This window comes from Pteropus vampyrus, unplaced genomic scaffold (genome assembly GCF_000151845.1).
Source record: "Pteropus vampyrus isolate Shadow unplaced genomic scaffold, Pvam_2.0 Scaffold358, whole genome shotgun sequence".
In the NCBI taxonomy this organism is placed as follows: Eukaryota; Metazoa; Chordata; class Mammalia; order Chiroptera; family Pteropodidae; genus Pteropus; species Pteropus vampyrus.
In genome coordinates, this window is record NW_011889139.1 from 1,387,520 (window position 1) to 1,408,582 (window position 21,063).

Here is a 21,063-nt window from a genome sequence, read left to right on the forward strand (position 1 = left end):
TGTTCTTTTCATTTGTTTCTAAATGAAGACCTAGAGGAAAATGACAGGGAAAAGAAAAGAATCCTTTTGGCAATAGCTTCAAAATAAATATAAAGAATAGCAGATACCCCACCTTTCCTATTTTAAATTTTGACATAAAAGAACAAAAATTGTTTCTTTAAATTTATTTAGTTTCAAGTATACAGTACATTGGTTAGACATCTATATAGTTCATAAAACGACCCCCACCAATTGCTCCTTCCCTCCCGTCCCTCCATCTAGCCAACAACGTATTAAAGCTAATTGCATTCCCTATGCCACGTGACCATGCATCAACTAATCTGTACTTCTTTAACCCTTCATCCCATTCTCCCAGCCCCCAAACCTCCCTCCCCTCTGTCCGTCACCAAATTGTCCACTATATCTGTAAGTCTGTTTTTGATTGGTTTGTTCTTTTTATTCCTTGGATTCCACATACTAGTGAAATCATATAGTGTTTATCTTTCTCAGTCTGACTTAAGGATCTTCTAGTTCCATCAAAGCAATATCTTTCTCCATTCCCTTCCTTTTAGTCTGTGTGTGTCTTTCAATCTGAAGTGAGTCCCTCATAGACAACATGTAGGGGTCTTGTTTTCCTTTCCACTCATCCACTGTATCTTTTAGTTGGAGCACTTCATTCTTTTCTATTTGAGGTACTTATTGATAGGAATGTAGTTGTTACCATTCTTTACTCCTGTTTTTGATACATGTTTTTTCTTCTTAAAGAAGTCCCTCCAACATTTCCTGTAATATTGGCTTGGTGGTGATAAATTCCTTTAGCTTATTTTTGTCTGGGAAGCTCTTTTTCTGTCTTTCAACTCTAGATGATAGCTTTGCTGGATAAACTATTCTTGGTTGTAGATCCTGGGTCTTCATCTTGTCGAATATTTTTTGCCAAGTCCTTCTGTCCTGCATAGGTTCTTCTGAGAAATCCGCTGCCAGTCTTACGGGGTTTTCCCTTAAAAGTAACTGTCTGTTTTTCTCTTGCTGCTTTTAATATTCTTTCTTTGTATTTAACCTTTGGCATTTTAATTATAATGTGGCCTGGTATGGGCTTCTTTTGATCCCTGGTTTTTAGGGTTCTCTGAGCTTCCTGGGGTTGTATGTCCATTTCCTTTACCAGGTTAGGGAAGTTTTCCATAATTACTTCTTCAAACAGCTGTTCAACATCTTGATTTTCTTCAGTTATGCCAATCAGATGGATATTTGGACCCTTAATAGTGTCCCATATACTCCTTAAATTATTTTTATAGTCTTGGCATCCTATCTTTTCCCATTCTGATTGCATGTCCTTGGCTTTCCCATCCTCTAGGTAGGGCATTTGGTCCTTTTATTCACTTTGTTTATTCCTTTGTTTATTGCATTTAATATACTTCTCATCTCAGATAATGTTTTTCATTTCAGACTGGTTCCCTTTTATAATTTCCATTTTTATGTTTTTTATCTCTTTGTTGAAGTTCTCATTGAATTTACCTCCCAAAAGTTCATTGAGCATCTTTTTATAACCAGTGTTTTGAACTCTGCATTTGTTAGATTAATTGACTCCATTATATCTGGATCTCTGTTCTGTTCTCTCATATGGTTTCTGCTTCTTTATGTTCCCATTTTGGCTGCCTTTCCATGTCTGTTTCTATGTACTGAGCAAACCTCCTAAGTCTCCCAGTCTTCTTAGTGTGGATTTGTAAAGTAGGTGTCCAGTGGCACAGTCCTGAGATGGGTTCAGCTGCAGGCCAAATTTAGCCCAAGACTGCCCCTCTGGGGTCATCTGTTAAGATTCAGCAAGCAATCCACCGATGCTATGCTTACAGTTGCCTCAAAAGGCCACACCAGAAACCGAGGCCAGCTGCCTCCAGTGAGAGTCTAGGCTCTTCTCAGCAAGCAGCACTTGACTCACTGGTATACCTGGATGTGGCCTGGGTGGGGCCATGAGTTGGGGGAGGTGGGGTTTCAGGGAATCCTTGGCCTGGCGACCTCTGTGATCCAGTTTATGTCCATGCACTCGGAGCAGGGAGGGCTCAACAAAAATTGTTTTATGTTAAGTGCTAGATGCCAATTTTTACCACATTACCTTCTTACTATCCCTTTATTTTAATATGTTTGTTTTTCTTTCCTCAAACAACAACAAAAAAAATTGGCCACTGACCAAAGAGCTTTTAACTGCTTCTGTCAAGAAGTAATTTTGTAAAAGTAATCCAATTTATAGTTTTAAAAGATTTAGACAATAAAAGCATAAAATATAAGTCACCCTCTATTAACATTTATTTCCAGTCATTCTTCTGTGCATGCATATATTAACACAAGTGGGATAGTACACATGATGTCAAGTGTTTTCTTCATTTGCCAACATATTGTCCACATTTTTCATGACAGTACACACAGATCTTCCTCATTCTTTTTAATGGATCAACAGTATTACATTATATCAATTATCTAACCTAATTGTTTTCAACTGCCCTCTAGAAGGCATTTTGGAAATTTGAGATGCTTGTTTCCACAATGACTAGGGAACAGGCAGGGACCAAAGATGCTAGATATCTTGCAATGGTCAAGACATTCCTACACTACAAAGACTTGGCCTGTGTCCTGCAAAACTTTTCAAATGTCCCATCAGACATTCGAGGGGTAAAAAACCTATTCATAATTATAAGCCCTAGAACCCAATTCCATATTACATATAAAACAAAATGTTTTTGATAGTTTTTATACTGAATTTTCCAGGAAAGCAATTGTACATGCTTCTAGAGAATGTATCGTTTTGTTCCGAACTTTACGAAGTTTTTCAAGCTTGTGTATTTCTGAGTCACCAATACAACACATATGAATCATTCCTTCTGCATTTGTAGTTGTAAGATGCACAGTGACTCAACATATGTGTGCATGCATCTGACTACTTAAGTCATTATGTCTTCTACTGTAATCATGTCCAAACATATTGAGATATGTATTATTTCATTAGAAATACTTCTCCTTTATTTATCCTTTGTATATAGTTAGGGAATTTTTTTCCTTTGAAATCATGGTTGTATATATGTTATATGTATTTTATTTCCAAATAAAGAGCTTTAAAAATATTATTTTTAAAAAATCACTGGGTCTCATAAGGTTGAGAACAACTAAATTTAAACAATTCCCTACTGGTGGACATTTATGTTGTTTCCAATTATTTGTTATTATAAAGACTGCTGAGATCAACATTCTTGTATATACAACTTTTCACATTTTGTTCCTCAGGATAGGTATTTTCCTAGAACTGTTGAGTATACAGAGGGTCTTTGATATATACAGTCAAAACATCTTTCACAAAGGAATTCAAGAGCTTATCTATAACTTAGGAGTAGGGAAAGGCTTTTTTATCATCATGCAAAACCTGGGGCTAATAAAAGGTTGCTAAATTTAAGTGCATAAACAAAACCAACCAACAAAGACTCTTGGCAAAAAACACCAGCAGCAAAGTAAAAAAGCAAATAAACTGGAAGAAAATATCTGCAAACATCACAGATAAAGGGCTAAAATAAGTAATACACAAAGAAGTTTTAAAAATTGAGGGAAAAAAGACCAAAAATCCTATTGCAAAAGACATGAAGAGATAATTAGAAAAAAGATATTAAAATGGCTCTTAAACATAGGAAAAGACATTCAACTTCACTCATAATAAGAAATCTATACTGCAATATAACTTCTGACCTATCAGACTGGCAAAAATTCAAAAGCTTGATAATATACTTAGTAAGGCTGTGGAGAAATAGTCATTTTTATATATTGCTGATGGCACAACTCCAATAGAGGAGAATTAAGCTGTATCTAAATATAAATGCATACAATTATTTTTTGATCTAGTAATCCTACTTCTAGGAATTTACTCTCAATATACATCTCTGACAATACAAAAATATGTACACTCAAGGTTATGCATTAGAACATTATTTGTAACTGCAAAACACCACTTATGTCCAAACATTGGAGTGGCTGAACAAACTATGGTATACCCGCACAATGGAGTACTATACAACTACAAAAAATGAGAATATAAACTAATACAGTATTTCCAAGAGTTACTATTCAGTGAAAGAAAACAAAAGGAAAAAAAAAAAGTACAGAAGAGTATATATATACTATACTATCTTTCCTGTAAGAAATTGGGGGGGAGAGGATATATATATATCCTCTAAACATATATATATGTTTGCTTATCTTTGCAAAAAAATAAAGGACAGATAAACTTGAAAATAAGTCGGAATATCTACAAAGGGTTGGGGGAGGGAGGAATGGAGTGGAAGAGCTATAGGAAGGAGTGACTGGTCTCCAAATATATCTTTTTGTATAGTTTTGACTTTTAAAAGCATATTTAAATTCTACAAATTTAAAAAAGTTAAATCAGCAAATATGGGAAGGGAAAACTGAAAGCAGAATGAACAGATAAACCCAATAGTATTTTAAAAGTATACTATAACTACACTGAAGGTGGGGAAAAAACCAATTCAAGTAACTTATGAACATTTAACAATATACCTTCAGTCTTGGGTGATACAGAACTGCAAACAAATCCTAAAACTTGTTGAAGTAGGTCATTTTATGTAGTGATAGGTGCATAGCAATTCTGAAATAATTTTGGATGTATTAAAAGACTGAGCAAATGGTGCTGATGTTGGGAGCCAGGGTTCTCAATGAGTAAAAGACATACAATAAAGGACAGGAAAAACAAGAAAAAAGCCTATGAAGATAAACTACAGGTATCAATGTGAACACATTTATTTAAAAAAAAATATGTATAAGTATATATGTGTGTGTATATATATGTATACATGCATACAAGAGGATCTGTAAAAATGGTATATACATATAAGGCATATGTGTACATGCATTTCCTAGTTCTGTGGGCCAAAATGCAAATATATTCTAGGAGCAATAAGCAATGATCAGATCTTGGTCTTTAATGTCATTTCCCACTAAAGGGAACGAGGACTCCTCAGAAAAGTGGTTGATTCCAGGGCTGGGGCAGGGGAGGTACAAGATGCACCTGAAACACATAGCCACGTCGAAAAGTAAAAAGATGTTAAAAAAAAGTGATGGGGGGCATGTCATAAGGATGCAAGAGCCAGTTTGAAGGGGCTCAGAGTGGTCACTGAAAAAAAAATAAGAATTTATATGTTGTAGTTACAAAAAATAAATAAGGGACACAGGCGGTTTCTTGATTATAGTATAATGCTAAGTGTCAACCAGTAACATGTAAAGAGTGCTGGATTTGGGGGGTGAGCGATGGGAATTATCATTTTACAACCATCACAGACAAGATCTTATTAGACGAAGATCATCAATGGATGCTAAATCTAGGGAGAAATTTTGATGAGCAAGATAGTTTATGGCCTAAAAGTATCTCCCTAAGAGTAGCTTATTATATGCAAGGGAAAAAAATAGAAATTGTATTGTGGAGAACTTGAACAGACATCTTTACTGGGTTTTCAAAATTAACATAAAAAATGAGGGGTAGAGCAAGACCAGACAAACCCAAAATGAGAAACCTCCATTTTAATGGAGGGAAAGGCCTGTATTCTCCAAATGCGTCAAAGTTACCAAAGACACAGGTTGTGTAAATGTTTCAGTTTAAAGGAGACTATAGAGACATAGCAACTTAATGCAATACCTGACTCCTGACTGTATCCTGTACTAGAAGGAAAAAAACACTGTAGAGGACATTACTAAGTCAGCTGAAAAAACTAGAATACAGACAGTGGCTTAGATAAAAGTATTTTATCAATGTTAAATTTACTAAAGTTGATAATTCTACTGAGGTTATATAATAGAATATCCCTATTCTTATGAAATAAACACTAAAGTACTTAGGAGTAAAGAGTCGATATTCAGCTGGTCCTTGAATAACACTGTTTCATTCAATGTCATTTTGTTATAATGCTGATGAGATTCCCAGCTGGGGCCACTGTGTGGAGTTTGCACATTCTCCCTATGTCTGCATGGGTTTTCTCAGGGGACTCCAATTTCCTCCTACATCCCAAAGATGTGCATATGAGGTCAACTGGCGTTGTTTGAATTGTCCCAGTCTGAGTATGGGGGTGTATGTATGTGTCCTGAGATGCAAAAGCCTCCTGTCCAGGATGGGTTCTCCCCTTCCATCCTGACCTGCTTGGATAGGCTTTGGCCACCCTCAACACTAAACTGGAATAAGTGGGTTGGGAAAGAATTATTTTACTTGTTTTATTCATCTTTCTCAAATTGTATTTCAGAAATTGTATTTTTATAGTTGCATAATGTTTACTATTAGAAGTGTCTGGGGTCTGCAATTAGAAGTTTGGTGATGTTTTTGTGACCAGAAATATCCCACAGGGACTTAACTCTTGTTTATATAAATTAGCCTATGGTAAATTATTTCTTATATGTCGTTTCACTTAAAATTGCAATCTCCAAGAACCTACTATGTTAAATGAGGACTTATTGTATGTCTTACCTCAAATGATTCCCAAAAGGGGGTATGTCTATCTATAAATATATATAAATCAATATATAATAAATATATAGTTATAGACAGAAAGAAAACGTGCACGAGTGGAGTAAAAGATTAACGAAAGGTGTACAGGTATCCTTTGTACTATTCTTATTCTTCCAACTTTCCTGTAAGTTTGAAATAATTTTCAAATAAAAAGTTTAATAATTATTTTAAAAAGGAGGAGGGACAATTCATTTAGGTTCTTTTTCCATGTGTGAAATGAAAAATATGAACTAGATGTTTGAAGACTTTATTCTGTATTAAATTTATATAGTGTGATAAGAGAGTAAATTGGAGCCCCTTTAAGAAATTGCTGAAGAGGAAACAACACCCAAAAACAACACCCTTTCTGATTCTTCTCACTGGGACATTACTAACATCTACCAATGGATTTCTATTTCTGCCAAATCTCTTATCTTCAGAACCAGGGAAAAAGCAGTATATATTTTTCTCCATAGTTGTGGTTGTCTGAATTTATTTCACACACACACTATAATTCTCCACATTATACTGTAGTTTACTCCTGGAACATGAATGCCAACTAAAAGGGGGCATTTCCTTTATTCTATCTCTGACATTATTTAACAAGGCATCACAAATATGTTATTGTAAAGAGAAATCCAACTGCTTTTTAAAGTCTAAATGCAGGTTAATTATGCTATGCCTGGTTCATCTGAGTTCTTATAAGACCTAGGGTTATATGTTTGCGTCATGTGTTCAGTAGGCAGTCAATAAGTATTGTTTGATTTTATTTTGATTTTATTCTCATACTCTTTTAGAATCAGATTCACAGGGCTCTGTTTAACTTCAAAGTACTTTTCTTCTTTGATCAACTTCCACTTCAGTCTGCTATTAATATTCACCTGAGACTTGTTCACACGGTACTTACTGCTAAAGGAACCCAAACGGTCCATTCCCTAACTGGCAAAGACTTCGATCTTCCTCAATGCAGTGGTCCTTCAAGGAGATTTAGGAAGTGGCCAACACATACACCAAAACGTGATGACCCCCTGTAAACAAAAGTAGTATATGGATCAGGAAATAATTCAAAGGGACAAGAAAAGATAATGCAGCATACTCAACTCCACCATATCCTAGCTTTTTAACATTAAGCAAATATTTTATCTCTATAAGCCTGTTTCTCCTTCTGTAAAATGGGTTTAATAGTACCTACCTCCTAGAGTTGTGAGGAATAAATATCAAAATCCATATAAATAATGTACCATGGTACCTGGTCCATAGTAAGCCCTTTACAAAGGCTACATATTTCTAATAAACTAATGGTTTTCTCTGCCTGGTATCACATCTCTCCTTAGCCCCCTTTCCTTTGGGAAACTGACTCAGACATTTCATGTGGTTCTGGTGGGGATGCCACTCGCAATACTCCACCCTCCACCCCCACAACCGCTAAAGCAGCCAGATCTCTTCTTAGAGAAATCTGAATCTTGAGTAAGACATACAAGGACAGAAGTCAGTTGGAGCTCAGTCATTCACTAGACAAAAAATTTTACCGTGAGCTCTAGCTGTTGAGATCCCCATCCCCAAAGGTGGCCCAACTTTTTAAAGTATTATTATACTTTAATATGAATGAGTTTCCATTAATAAAAATCCAGGAATTTTCTCTATTACAACATACATTTGTACACTAATGTACTCTCTGAACATTTAATAGGTATGTACAATGTACAAAGTATCTTCTTGAAGGCAGAAGTGAAATCATATGTCAGAAAGCCAAGAAAACATCTCTCCTCCTATACTCTCATAGCTTTTTATCTATCGCTTTTCTGGCACTTTTCACATTCTATTTTGTAAAGATTACTTCTAAATGTGTATTTTTCCCATTTTTAGACTAAATGAAAGCTGGGACTACATCCAATATAAATTTGTATGCCTTAAAGTACCAAGCACAATACAAAGCATACAGAAAAAACTCAGTAAACATGAATGTTAATTCTTCAAAGATTAATCTTTAGTTCTCCTGAAGTGATTTCTTTCATGTCATTTTTTAGCTTGAGGAATAATTCATCATTAAGTGTATTAACACCCAAATAATATGGTTATCAATTAACCTGTCTTTTTTGGGGTGGGCTGAAGAGGGGATAATTCTCTCTCCGTTCTAGTCTCAGGAAGTTAGTCTTTGAAGAAAAATGAGTTTAGCAAGGGATATTATGCACTTGGTAATAAAATGGCCAAAATTTATTGAACTTTTCTCATGTCAGATATTGTGTTACCACACTATGTGGATTATCTCTTTGAAGCCTCACAACATGAAGCATGCTGCTTTTTCAAAGAAGGAAAAGAAGCCCTGAGAGATTGTTACTTGTAAAATGTCTTAAAGATAGTGAATAGCAGAGCCATTTCAAGAGAGGTTAATAGAGAGGGTCAAGGAGGTATAAACAGTCTAATAAACATTCCATGTCATAAGCACAATATTGCAATAAGCAGAATCTTCTTTTTCCTCTTCCTTTTTTCTCACAAGAGACATTTCTTACACTAGCAACCATGAGAGGATGGTGCTAGCTACAAATTAACATTTGCCAAATTTAAAGAAGTGACTGGGAGGACGGAAGGTATAAGAAGAACGACATTCAGTGTGGCGCAGAGGACAGGTGTAGGCTGTGGAGTTGCGCACACAAGGTTTAATCTCTACTAGCTGTATTAATCACTATTAGCTGTATGACCTTGGGCAAGTCATTTTCCCTAAGCCTCAGACAGCCTCAGCTCTAAAAGGGAGACGAAATACCTACTTAGGAAAGCGTACTTGAAAACTCAACGGGAAACGTCGGTAAGAGCATGACACAGTGACTGTTGTTAGCGTAGCTACGCGAGCCACTGCAGAGACGGGAACACAGAGGCTGGGACAGAGCAGGACCGCCCAGAGGACTCGACGCGCCAGGCTCGTCGCTGGGCGGAGCCTGAGGGGTCATGCCCGGCCCCGCACCACCCTCCCCCACAGAGCGACGTGGCCCGGCGCCTCACGCCCGCCAGCCTGCCGCGGACCCCCCGCCGCCGGGGTTGCAGCCGTACCCTGGCCCTGGCCGGATCTGGCAGTCCCCACCTCCTCCTCCTCACTCCGCTAGAGGGGCTCGCGCCCCACCGCCATCCCCGCACCAGCGCCTCGTGCCTCACCTCGCTGTATCCCCCGCCGCGCTGAGGAGCCGCCAGCTGCGTGCGCGCCCCTGGGCTTGCGAGCTCGCTCCCGAGCAGCGCGAGCGCGCCCCTGCCTCACGCTGCCGCGCCGCGTGCCGCGCGCCCGCCGCCTCCACGCCTTCCCTCTTTGGCCTGCGCTCCCGCAGCCGCCCCTCAGCCCCAGCCAGGGCCGCGAGGCGTGTCTGTCTGCCGCTGTCCTCGGGCAGAAGCCTGGGAGGGTGCGTGTGAGCAGATTATCTGACTTTTTAGTCCGACCAGTTATCACTTTTCCCGTGAGGTGCGTTGCTAGTCGCCAGAGGCTTGCGGGGCGTGGTGCCGTTTGATCCCCTCCAGAGTGCCGTGAGGTGGGGCGGACTGGTACTGTCCTGCTTTTGTGTTTTTAACATTCTCGCCCCTATTCCAGTAAAGGATATTGAGGCTAAGGGCCTGGGCCCAAGGACAGCGAGCCGTGGCCGCTTCTGGAATCCGGGTCTCGGAGTGCTGCTCATGGATTAACCAGACTGAATGATTTAAGGGTGAACAGGGTACGTTTTATTCAGATGCTTCTGGAACGTCGAAATTATCTTCTTTGGAAAGAACCATCCCCTCTTTGGGCGTCAGAGGCCCAGATTGAGACGCAATGATGACAGGATGTGCTGGTCCACTCTGATGGCAATCTTGAGGGCTAGGTATGTCCTAACATCTCTTACTAATAATAATTATTATAATAGCTACAATATGTCAAGCATTTATTGCATGCCAGGCATTGTACAAAGGAGATTACATACGAAGTCTCATTTAATCTTCAAAAACAACCTTATGAGGTAGGCGCTATTCCTATTTTCCAGGCGAAGACATTTAGAGTGGCTTATAAATAAATAACTTGGGATCACACTGCTAGAAAGTGTTAGGGAAAGAGTCAAACTGGTCTATCATTATTCTGTTACATCTGTTTAGAAGTCTGTCTTTCATAAATTTGCCCAACCTGTTTTAGAATTCATTTACACTTTCTATGTGGCTTCTTTATTCATTTTTTAGTATATGAGTAAAACAAGTTCGTTTTGTAAAAAATTCACATGAGCAAAAATAATGTGAAAAGCAGCTCCTACCATGTTAGTTAACATTTTGCTATACACTCTTACAGACACTTTCCTATGCATAATGTCAATAAATATAAAGTAGTTTTATATTTGATATATCCTGAAAAATCCGTTTATTCATTCAACAAATATTTAAGGAGCAGACAGTGTTCCAGATGTTGGGAATTCAGCAGTGAACAAAAAAAGTCTGCCCCTTATAATAGTGGGGAAGGTTGACAATAACCAATACACATAATATATTACTAAATAATAGATAATGCCCAGTAATGTGGCAAGTTTTGTGGGAAAAGAAATCAAGATAAAGGAGTAAGAGTGTGAAGATGCTCTTTTAGGTGGGATAGACAAGGAAGGCCTCTTAATGGAAGAACGCATAAACAGAAATCTAATCATTAGATGAAAGAGGCAGCTATGCAGATTTCAAAAGGGAAACTTCCAGGAGAAGAGAAATGGCAATTGCAATGGCCCTAAGACAGGGACTTGCTTGGCATGTTGGAGAGGAAGCAAGTGGCCCAGTGTGGTTGAAGCACAGCAAATTAGAGAAATAAGTTGAGAAATACAGGCAGAAGCCAGATCATGTATCATCCAGTAAGCCATGGTTGTACTTTGGATTTTACTGGGATATGATAGAATACCATGGAAGGGTTGAGAGCCAAGGAATAATCAGATTTGTTTTATAAGAATCACTGTGGAAGCTATGTGGAGAATAGATGGTAGAAACATTAAAATTGCCCTTTAAAGCATAAATTATCCTTTTGCACCACAATTGTCCACAGATTATTAACATTGGTGTTTCACCTACACCTTTACATCCCCTTTACATTCTGCACAAAGAGGACATAAGGTCAAACACTCAGGACTTGTCTTCATGTCTTTCTCACCTAAACTGAAATTTTTTGAGACAGGCATGTATCCAGAACTGGACATCATGAATGTCAGCAAACAATATGAGTCAATGTACTATTGTGGAAAAGATAGTCCCACTTAACACTGGGATCTTTTCATTAAAAACATCGAATTCAAGCACCTGAAAATTGCCTTTCATCTTCAATTGATGTTGAGCCCTCAGAATTCTAGGCCCCGGTTTAGTCATTGTGATTAAGAAAATTGTGGAGAAAAAATGTACAGTGAGAACAAGGATATCACTGATTAAGGTAGTGCTTTTCTGGATTTTTACTTTCAGCAATGTAGTAGATAGTGACATCAATGATAAGACCAGCTGAAGAGACAGTGAAAGACCAGCTGAAGGAAGAACAGGTTTGGAGGAGAAATTAAAAGTTCTGTTTCAGCTCTGTGTTTTGCCATCTGAATGGAAATGACTTGTATGAGTTTAGAGCTCAGAGGAGAGGCCAAGGCTAAAATTGTATAACTGTATTAGATTGTTTCTTTGGATGTGTGTCTTCTTTAGACAGAGCTTGAGGACAGACACTTTCTTTTCTTCTTTGTAACCTCAGTGCCCAGCAGTGCATCCTGGACGAGTATTTGTGAAATGAGCAAGTAAAGGCAAAGGTATGGATGAAGTCACTCAGGCAAAATGTATAAGGTAAAAAGAGAAGATATCCAATCTCTGCTTTTATTGGAGGTCCAAGCACCTGAACATGACTCACAAGTAGGGTGAACATAAGTTCCAGTTTCCTCAGGACAGTCCTGGTTTATTCCTGTTGTCCCCATATAATTAGTAATATTGTCTCATTTCACTCTCAGAAGTGTCTCAGTTTGTGCAATAAATTATATGGTCACTCTTTGTAGAAGGACTTTCAGGATCTAGCATCTTACTATTTCTTTGTCATCACTACCCCATCTCACACTCATTCTCCAGCCAGATGGAAGTACCTCAGTTTCCCCTTATGCACTATGTGCCTTCTCAGCTTCCTTTGCCAAGGTATCTCCACTTCATCTTAGATATCACTTCCTCAGGAACATCTCTCCTGGTCCCCAAGTCCGTGTTAAGTAGCCCCTTTACATACTTCCAGTGCAACCTGTATTTAACCTATCATAGCAGAGATGACTAAGTGCGTTGTTCCCCTCACTAAACATGTCTGTAAAGGAACCTGTAAAAAACACTTTTTATTATTTTTAAGACAGAATTTACATTAATAATATCCAAGATCAGTCCATGTTAGACTAATATTTTTGAAGACTGACCTTCAGGATAACTTAATAGTACATTCTCTAAGCCCTTCCATTTATAACTAACGTAAGAGATTGACTTTTAAACTCAAAACTCAATAAGGAAAGTTGTATCATTTATTGAGTCCAAAATATTGTAATAATGCCTTTCAACTGTTAAGCTGTAGTTAAAATCAGAAGTGCAGTTTCTGAGCCTCCCTCTCTATTGAAATGATTCTTTACTATTTCTAGTTACTTACTATATCCAGAGTGCTGAAAGACTTTATAAACATTATCTCATCTAGTATCTATTTTTTCTGTAACTAAAGTGGCTCTTATAGTTTGGTATACAAATAGGTAAAACAAAAAGTCTAAAAATCTAGCTATGCCCTTTACGTTTCAGCTCCCCCTACCCTCTTTTAACTGAAATATACCCAGTTAATGAAATTAAGCCAGAAATTTAGGTCCCAGATCAGAGCCCTTTGCCCATTATAGGGGGCTCTTCAGTCAAGGAGTCTTCCTGTGATGTACTCAGTAGAGAGAGCTTCACTCGACAAAAGACCTGAGCCTCAAGGGTTGCAGTTCTTAAGTCCCAGCTCAGGACAGATTCCACCTCCTTAGCCTCTTCTGCTGCCTCTTGCATCAAGAGCATTGCCCTCCTTCTTCCTGCCCGCCTCATTCTACCCCTCTGTATCTTTCTCCTTTCATGGCCACCCTAGTCAAAGGAGTTAGGGAATCAATACTTTTCCTTCCAGAAAGTTCCTAGACTTAACTTGATCTACCCCAGCTATGACCAGTCTGCAGAGGAAAGGTTGAAGCACTTCTGCTAATCTTAAAGAAATGTGAGGTTTACATACAGCCATTTTTCCACACAGTGACCCGTCTTGGATGCTTCTGCATAAGCAGGAGGGTGCTAAAGATCTCAGAAGTGAACAAGAGGGAAAAAAATTTTTTTGCTAAAGGGCCCTATTGTATTCCACTTTACAGATAAGGAAAAACAAGGCTCAGAGACATTCACTTACTAGGTGGCACAGCCAGAATTAAAACCAGATCTTTCCAAATGTAACTAATAAACTGCCTCTGACTATTTAAAATTGAAGAGTTAGCAGGAATCAGGACTTTAATAATGCTATGGCCATTAAGTAGGGTTTTCATGAATCCAAACTTTTGCTGCCTATCTTGTCTGCCTCTTCATCACCTCACTGACTTCTTTTTGATCTACAGAAAGTGCAGGATATTTGTCTCATGAGTCACTAGGCTTTGGATAGAGTTCAAAAAGTTAGGTGAACTAGGAATGTACTGTTGCTGGGTGACTTCTGTTTATCAGAAAACTTTAAAATGCCTACTAGGCAGCCCAACTGCATACTTTTCAGCCTAGTATACAGGGCCTCCACCTTTGGACTGTCAAAACAGACTCCTAAAATATTTTGCTTCGTTCAATGACAGGCAGTCTATATTCTTTTGCAACCAATAAGTGCCTAATAAATGTTTGAAATATGATTTGTAAGGAACCTGCACAGTTTAATATAATTGAAAAAGCATGGATTTTGAAGCTTTCCTGAATTTGAATCCTATCTCCACCCTTTACTACCTTCAATAATTTAGGCAAGTTATTATCTGTGCCTCTTTTCTCATATGAAACATAATATCTATGAGTTTTGTGATGATGGTGGGAGTCAAATAAATTACAATTTTAATTCTATAAGTGCCCTGTAGGATGACTCTAGGACTTGTTTACAAGTTGTTCTAGGTTAGGTTGGCTAGTGCTCAGCATTAGAATTTTTTCATTATTTAAATCAAGAACTATCTATTGGAAACCTGTAGGTTTCCAGAACACTAAGCAATTAACCAGAATTTCTTTTGCATCTTGCTTCTGTAGCATCTTCCACACTATACAAAACTAACAAAAGTGTACATTATCTCGCAGGTCACAGGGCAAACGTGTAGTTGCAGTCAAGGATGGATAATCTAGCCTTACCTCAAATGCAGAACAAACTCAGGAGCTCTTTCTCATTTAGTTAATGTAAATAGTGAACAGACTTATGTATTATAAGCAATTAACTATAAGACTGTTCCTTAGAGTGAGTACTTTACTATTATAGTCAAATAAAACTAACAACAAGGTTAATCTGATGCATATTTAATAATATCTGCAATTGTAATGCTGCATGTTAATTAAGCCTTTAATGCTAAGCTGTTTACATAAATGACTGTAATTGGTTATTTTTACACAGCCAAACACATTTTTTTAGTATGTGTTTGCTCACTTTATTAAATTTTCTAGAATCTATAATCATGCCAAAACAACAGTTTTCCCTGAAAGCCTTTACTATTTAATCATGCGCTCACACACAGAGACACACTCTTGTCTACTGAAGTTTACTGCCACCAGTTCTATGCAAACAGGAGTCCCCAGTCTGGAGTGTGGTGAAAGAAGAAACTGAAACAGCTCCAGTGAAACAGCTAAAGTGAAGCAGCCCAAGTGTTACAGAAGTAGTGTTGCAGCTCAAATGTTACAGTTCTCGTGTTGTAGCTCAAGTTTTACAGCTCTAATGTTGCAGCTCACGTGTTAGAGTTCACAAGCTGGGGAAATGCAACGGGAATTGAGACGGGGAGGCTGACATATATAGAGAGAAGTTCCTGCCCCTGCTCCCTGATTGGTCCTTATTGCACTGTTCTGATTGCCTGGCTCCACACGTTCTTATTGTTGTGGGGCTGCTCTGAATGGTCCCTGTAAATGCAAATGAGGATATAGCTGCACAGCTCCGATTAGATGGGAAGGTCTCAGTCCCATTGGTTGAAATACAATACCAGGAGCTTCTTAATGATGGGCTCAGAGCAGCACAGTGCAGGAGGCTTGGCAGCTTAGTTTGTGGCTTTTCCCTCACATACAGGGTGTTTGAGAGACTTCTGTAAGCAATGGCTGCTAGCTTCTGGTTATGAATTTGGGCCCAATTAACCACAGGAGCCCTTCTTGGAAGGTATATTCTTTCTCAGGGTTGATACTCTTCAAAATGACAACAGGTTTCTCCTCCTAACTTCGTATTAAAACTAGTCACTTCTCAAAGCTCTGTGTATGTATTTTCTCATTTTAGTCCTTAACCTTTTAAGGGAGATGGTGTTACTCCCATTTTACTGATGCAGAAACTGACGGTCAGAGAGTGTAAGCAGGCAGCATAATAGAGACTCAAACTTCTATCTCCAACCTCTCACCACACTTTATACAACCTCAGAAGGTAATGGATTCCAATAGAGATATGTAAAGCTTTTTTTTAAGGAAATCGAATGGCTCCTGGGAAATACAGAATATTAGAATATGTATATTAGTCCTGCTTATCTGAAGTTTTATTTTTCATGGTTTCGGTTACCTGCAATCAACTGTGGCCCAAAATATTTCAGGAAAATATTCAGAAATAAACAATTCATAAGTTTTAAATTGCACGCTGTGAAAATAAACAATTCATAAGTTTTAAATTGCACCTCACTCTGTGTCTCCTGGAACATGAATCATCCCTTTGTCCAGCATATCCGAGGTGTCGGGGGAGAGAGACAACATAGTCACATAACTCTTATTATAGTATATTGTTATAATTGTTCTATTTTATTATTAGTTATTGTTAATCTCTTACCTAATTTCTAAATTAAACTTTATCATAGGTGTTTATGTACAGGAAAAAAATTGTATGTATGTAGGGTTCAGTATTATCTGTGGTTTCAGTGATCCACTGGGGGTCCTCCATGGGTAATTGGAGACTACCATATTCCTGAATACTAATCCTTTGTTTGTGAAACATGTTGCAATCTAAAGTGTATTTCTTTAAAAAAAAAAAAATTTTTATACTTAAAAAAAAAAATTTTTTTTAACGCCTACAGCAGCTGGTATTCCTAGGTGGTCTCCCATCCAAGTACTAACCAGGACCAAACCTGATTAGCTTCCGAGATCAGACGAGATCTGGTCCATTCAGGGTGGCATGGCCGTAGACCTAAAGTGCATTTCTAATATAATATTCTTCAACATGCAGATTTACCCATAAATAAACAACTCTCAGGCTCTGAAGCTTTCAGAGTCTCATTTGGCTCCAAGAATCTATTTTCATTTTGCCTTCTATGGCTTCATTTAAAAAGCTTTTGACGCTTGTGTCTAAAAGTCCCACAAAAAACATATTTCTTCGGACTTCAGGGACTCCTATTTTGAAGAACTCTGCTTTGCTGACACATACATGAAAAAATAAAGTAGCTGGGTAGTTAGCATGTTCCAACCCTATTCAATTCTTTATGGCAGGAAGGAAAAAAAAAATCTCTCAAAATACTACCAGTAACTGTCATGGTCTTATTCTGAAATCAAACCACCTAAGTAATGCACAGGTACAATTTCAGAATGATTTATTTAGATATTGTCTTCCTAGGCATTTTTAATGACTCCATGGTGTTGAAAAGAATTTCATCATGCAGCAATATCTAAACTCCTGAGTATATTTTCCACTAAAAATCACTGAGCTCTCCAGAGTAAGCCATAAAATGCCTTTGCACAACATTTTTATTTGTCTAAACACAGGGAAGATGAACTTGGGCAAAGCAGATAGTTGATGTGCCAGAGCAATATCACATCAGGGAAATTTGTATGGCCTTCTCTCTGCCATGTATCACCATTTACCCTTCTAGCTTTCTAGCTCCCTTCTTCCTAACTAGAAAGGAAATAATCTGATTCCCATATGGATACTTTCAAAGAAATCCTTTCACTCCAAACTGATCTTTCTTCCCGGTAAATTAATTTTAAGCCGTTTATCTTTAATTGTAGATAATAATATACTTGCCTCTTGGTATCTGCAGATTAGTTCCAGGATACCCCTTGGATACCAAAATCCGAGGATGCTCAAGTCCCTTATGTGAAATGATGTACTATTTGTATATAACCTACACATATCCTCTTGTATACTTTAGATCATCCCTAGATTATTTATAATACCTAATACAGTGTAAATGCTATATAAATAGTTGTACTGTTTTGTTTAGGGAATGATTTTTCAAAATCTGTACATGATCCGTACAAATGCAACCATTGTGGGCCTAACTACATAGTACATGTCAGCAATAATGTAACTTTTTAAAAAATATTTTCAATCCAAGATTGGTTGAATATGTGGATGTAGAACATGCAAATACGGAGATCCGACTGTATCACCAGGAATACAAGACTCTACAACTTAATTAAAAAGACTTAACTCAATATAAAAAGAGGGAGAGGTTATAAGCAAGCATGAGAAAATATGAAGCAAATAAGCATATGGAAAGATGCTCAACCTCACTATTAAGCGGGAAAATGCACATAAGAACAATTACATACTAATTCATAGCCATCAGATTGGCAAACATTTGTCTGAGATTTCCAAATCAAGGACTGTGTGGAATAATAGGGACTTTACTGCTGGGAAGAATATTTGGTACAACCTCCTCAGAGAACCGTATGCAATAGCAAAGTTGAAGGATGTATTTTTCCTACAACCCATGAATTCTCCGTGGCATATGTCCTCGACATAGACATGTCCAAGAAATTTCATTGTAGAAGAAATAAGTTTAACTGCTATCTGATCTTATTGTGTATATAGTTTATAAGTCCTCAAATTCAGTGTCTCTTTTGTTGAATGTTTGATTCTTCTACAAGTCAATAAAGATTTTTTACCCTATAGCCTGCACTGTTTATTCTTTTTCAGTGCAGTAGGGAGCAATAGTGACTTGATTAAATCCTTGGAGAGTCTTCTGGACTTCATCTTATTCCATGGAAACCATGATGCTATATACCTCTAAACATATCCTTCTCCATCCTATTTTAATAAGTTTTAGAAAACAGAACTTAAAATAAGACAAAATTTGGCTATTGTGAATAGTTTTTCTTCCTTGGGAGCAGTAATACGGGCTTCCCATTTCTCATTTGTTTATTTTATGTTTAATTTTTTATGCCCACTGCTTTTTTCAGAGAATGAAGTTAGCAACTTCAGCCACTGGATGGCGCAAATTCACAAGATCACAAGAGTCTAGTGAATGAGTATTAGTTACAGCCCAAGGTGCATATACTTGCTGCACTGCATCAGGTGAAAGAGGGTTAGGTAGAAGAAAAAAGGCTTTGGGGGCCTGAAACGAGTATAGACGTGAAAATAAGTTCCATAGGAATACAAATTAAGAGAAATCTTTAATATTAGATGACTGGCAATTCAGGTCACTGAATAAGAGAAAGATATAGAGGGAAAGGAAAAAAAAGTGTTGGAATAAAGAGCAAGAAGAGAAAGATGAAGAGATAAAGAAATGTGAGAGAAAAGCACATAAGTCTAAAGAGATGAATTCAAATGTTACCAACAATTACAGGATGGCCCTTCATTGGTTTGTAGCCACCTGGTAACCAATAGCAGCATTGATATAAAAATAAAAGTTACTTAATTTTCTTCTAGAAAGTCAGTAATGATACCTCAGCTATCTATTTAGTGATGTAACATTATCAACACATTTTTTGAATGTCTATGAACATAATGCTTTATTGGATACAAGTAATATAGAGACATACAAATGTAGAAGTCCAGAAGACCCTGCAGGCTTCAAGCACAAGAACTAGGAAGTATACATAAAAAGGTAAAGGGCAACTCATGGCAACATGAGAGCCATTGTATGAACTCGAAAATGGAATCCTTTCTGAAAGTGGGGAAAAGGAGTGCAGGCAGGAGCAGAAGATCAGAATGTGAGGAAAGGAGCGCCTATAAGACTGTCAACCTCCCCAGGGCAAAAAAAAAAAAGGATTCCTAGCCTCTAATTATTAGTATATATAGCAAATCTTCCTTGGAAAATGGCCAGTTCTAGACATAAACATAGAGAAATTGCTTTAGGTCAAAATCGCTGGATAGTGCTTAAAGGCTCCAAAACAAGACGTGGGGGGAGGGGAAGAATGACTAGGGCTAGAACCACCGTTAAGTTTCTCTGTGATTGGTTAACCCCTTGCACTAGCCTGAGTATGCAGAAAAGGAGGGATGCTAATAGCCTGCTTAGGCCTTTGAGAGGTCTAGAGAGTCCTAGGTCACTTTGATTTTTTATGAACACAGGTATATCTAAAAAGTGAAGAAATGCCAAAACAGATATAAAATTGTTGTATATTTTAAATGTTTCTATTGAACAAAGCCATGCTTTAGCATACATACAAATACAACTAATAATGTCATTCTGCAGTACCTTCAAAAGTTTAAATTGGATGTTTCTGTGAATGCGCCTTCTCTGCCCTAAGCAACCACCTACCTTAATCTTTGTACCCATCAAAATGTATTGGGGTGACTTAGACCCTTAGAAAATATGGAATGACTTCCAGTCCTCTCTACGTTAAGACTTGGAAAAAATGCACTTAATACTTGCGTTAGCTGGAAATGTGGTAGTAATATGTTAGCCAAAAGAAGGGATACAAATTTAGAATAGTGTGATATCTAAAAAGAGATGCATCAAAATGTTAACAATAGTTATCTCTGAGAAGAAGGATTAGGTGTAACATTTTTTCTTTTTTTATTCTTTATATTTTTCAGTATTTTCTAAAAGTTGTTATAATGAGAATGTACTTTAATAATCAAAAAACAAAGTACGGTAACTTAATGAGAAAGAATTTGTAATAAAAATCCTACTGACTAGTCACTTCCCAGAGGAATGATTGGCACTCTACAGAAACATTGTTTTATCAGGTTGAGACTGTAACTTATTCTATAGTGGTAACAAGGAGAATTGTGCCTTGCTGTGAAGTGCTCTGCAGACCTTAAAGGGCTCATCCTAAAGTCCACATGGGAGTTCTCCTTTCCCTTTTGCTGTCTGTCTCATCTCCTAGTTTTCAAAGATCTCCACTGGTAAGAGAATATAGAATTTAAAATGGTTAACTGATTAAGGAGTCAGAAAATCCTCAGAGGGACCTTGCTTTGTCAGGGGGAATAAGTTGTCCCCAAAGCAAAATAAACAGTTTTGATCCCATCGGTCAATTTTTGTAAAGAAAGTCACTGTAAATGTCACCCAAATTATATTCTCGCAGAAGAGTTAATGCATGTAGACTTTGCCCCAGTTTTTATCTCCTAGGAAATATCATGTTTCTGGGTTAAAGGACATTATAATGAGGCTGGGAAGGGTGGGGATGAATGTAGGCATCAGCACTAGACCAAGAGCTTCTAAGTATAGAATGCTTTTAATAATTCTCCCTAA

At 37.6% G+C, this 21,063-nt stretch overlaps 2 protein-coding genes and 1 pseudogene across 8 annotated transcripts in view; 1 reads left to right on the top strand and 2 right to left on the bottom strand.

The window, feature by feature from the left end:
- The window catches only part of TADA2A (transcriptional adaptor 2A), a 45,147-nt gene extending 35,432 nt beyond the window's left edge, over window positions 1-9,715 (bottom strand). For 2 of the 4 annotated variants that reach the window (XM_011379404.2, XM_023522864.1), the window contains exons 1-2: window positions 9,545-9,568; window positions 7,407-7,527 (exon numbers count right to left, since the gene is read on the bottom strand). In XM_011379404.2, coding sequence (XP_011377706.1) covers window positions 7,407-7,431 — 25 coding nt within the window. In that variant the 5' untranslated portion in view covers window positions 7,432-7,527; window positions 9,545-9,568. Of the gene's footprint in view, window positions 1-7,406; window positions 7,528-9,544; window positions 9,569-9,646 lie in introns of those variants that run through there. The other 2 variants (XM_011379406.2, XM_011379403.2) reach the window with 2 other exon arrangements.
- An 89-nt stretch (window positions 9,716-9,804) lies between these two features.
- Window positions 9,805-21,063, top strand: part of ACACA (acetyl-CoA carboxylase alpha) — a 242,740-nt gene continuing 231,481 nt past the window's right edge. For 3 of the 4 annotated variants that reach the window (XM_023522859.1, XM_023522860.1, XM_011379399.2), the window contains exon 1: window positions 9,805-10,335. In XM_023522859.1, the coding sequence (XP_023378627.1) occupies window positions 10,298-10,335 (38 nt within the window). In that variant the 5' untranslated portion in view covers window positions 9,805-10,297. The remainder of the gene's footprint in view (window positions 10,336-21,063) is intronic. The other variant, XM_023522858.1, reaches the window with a different exon arrangement.
- LOC111731274 lies at window positions 16,717-16,835 on the bottom strand (annotated as a pseudogene).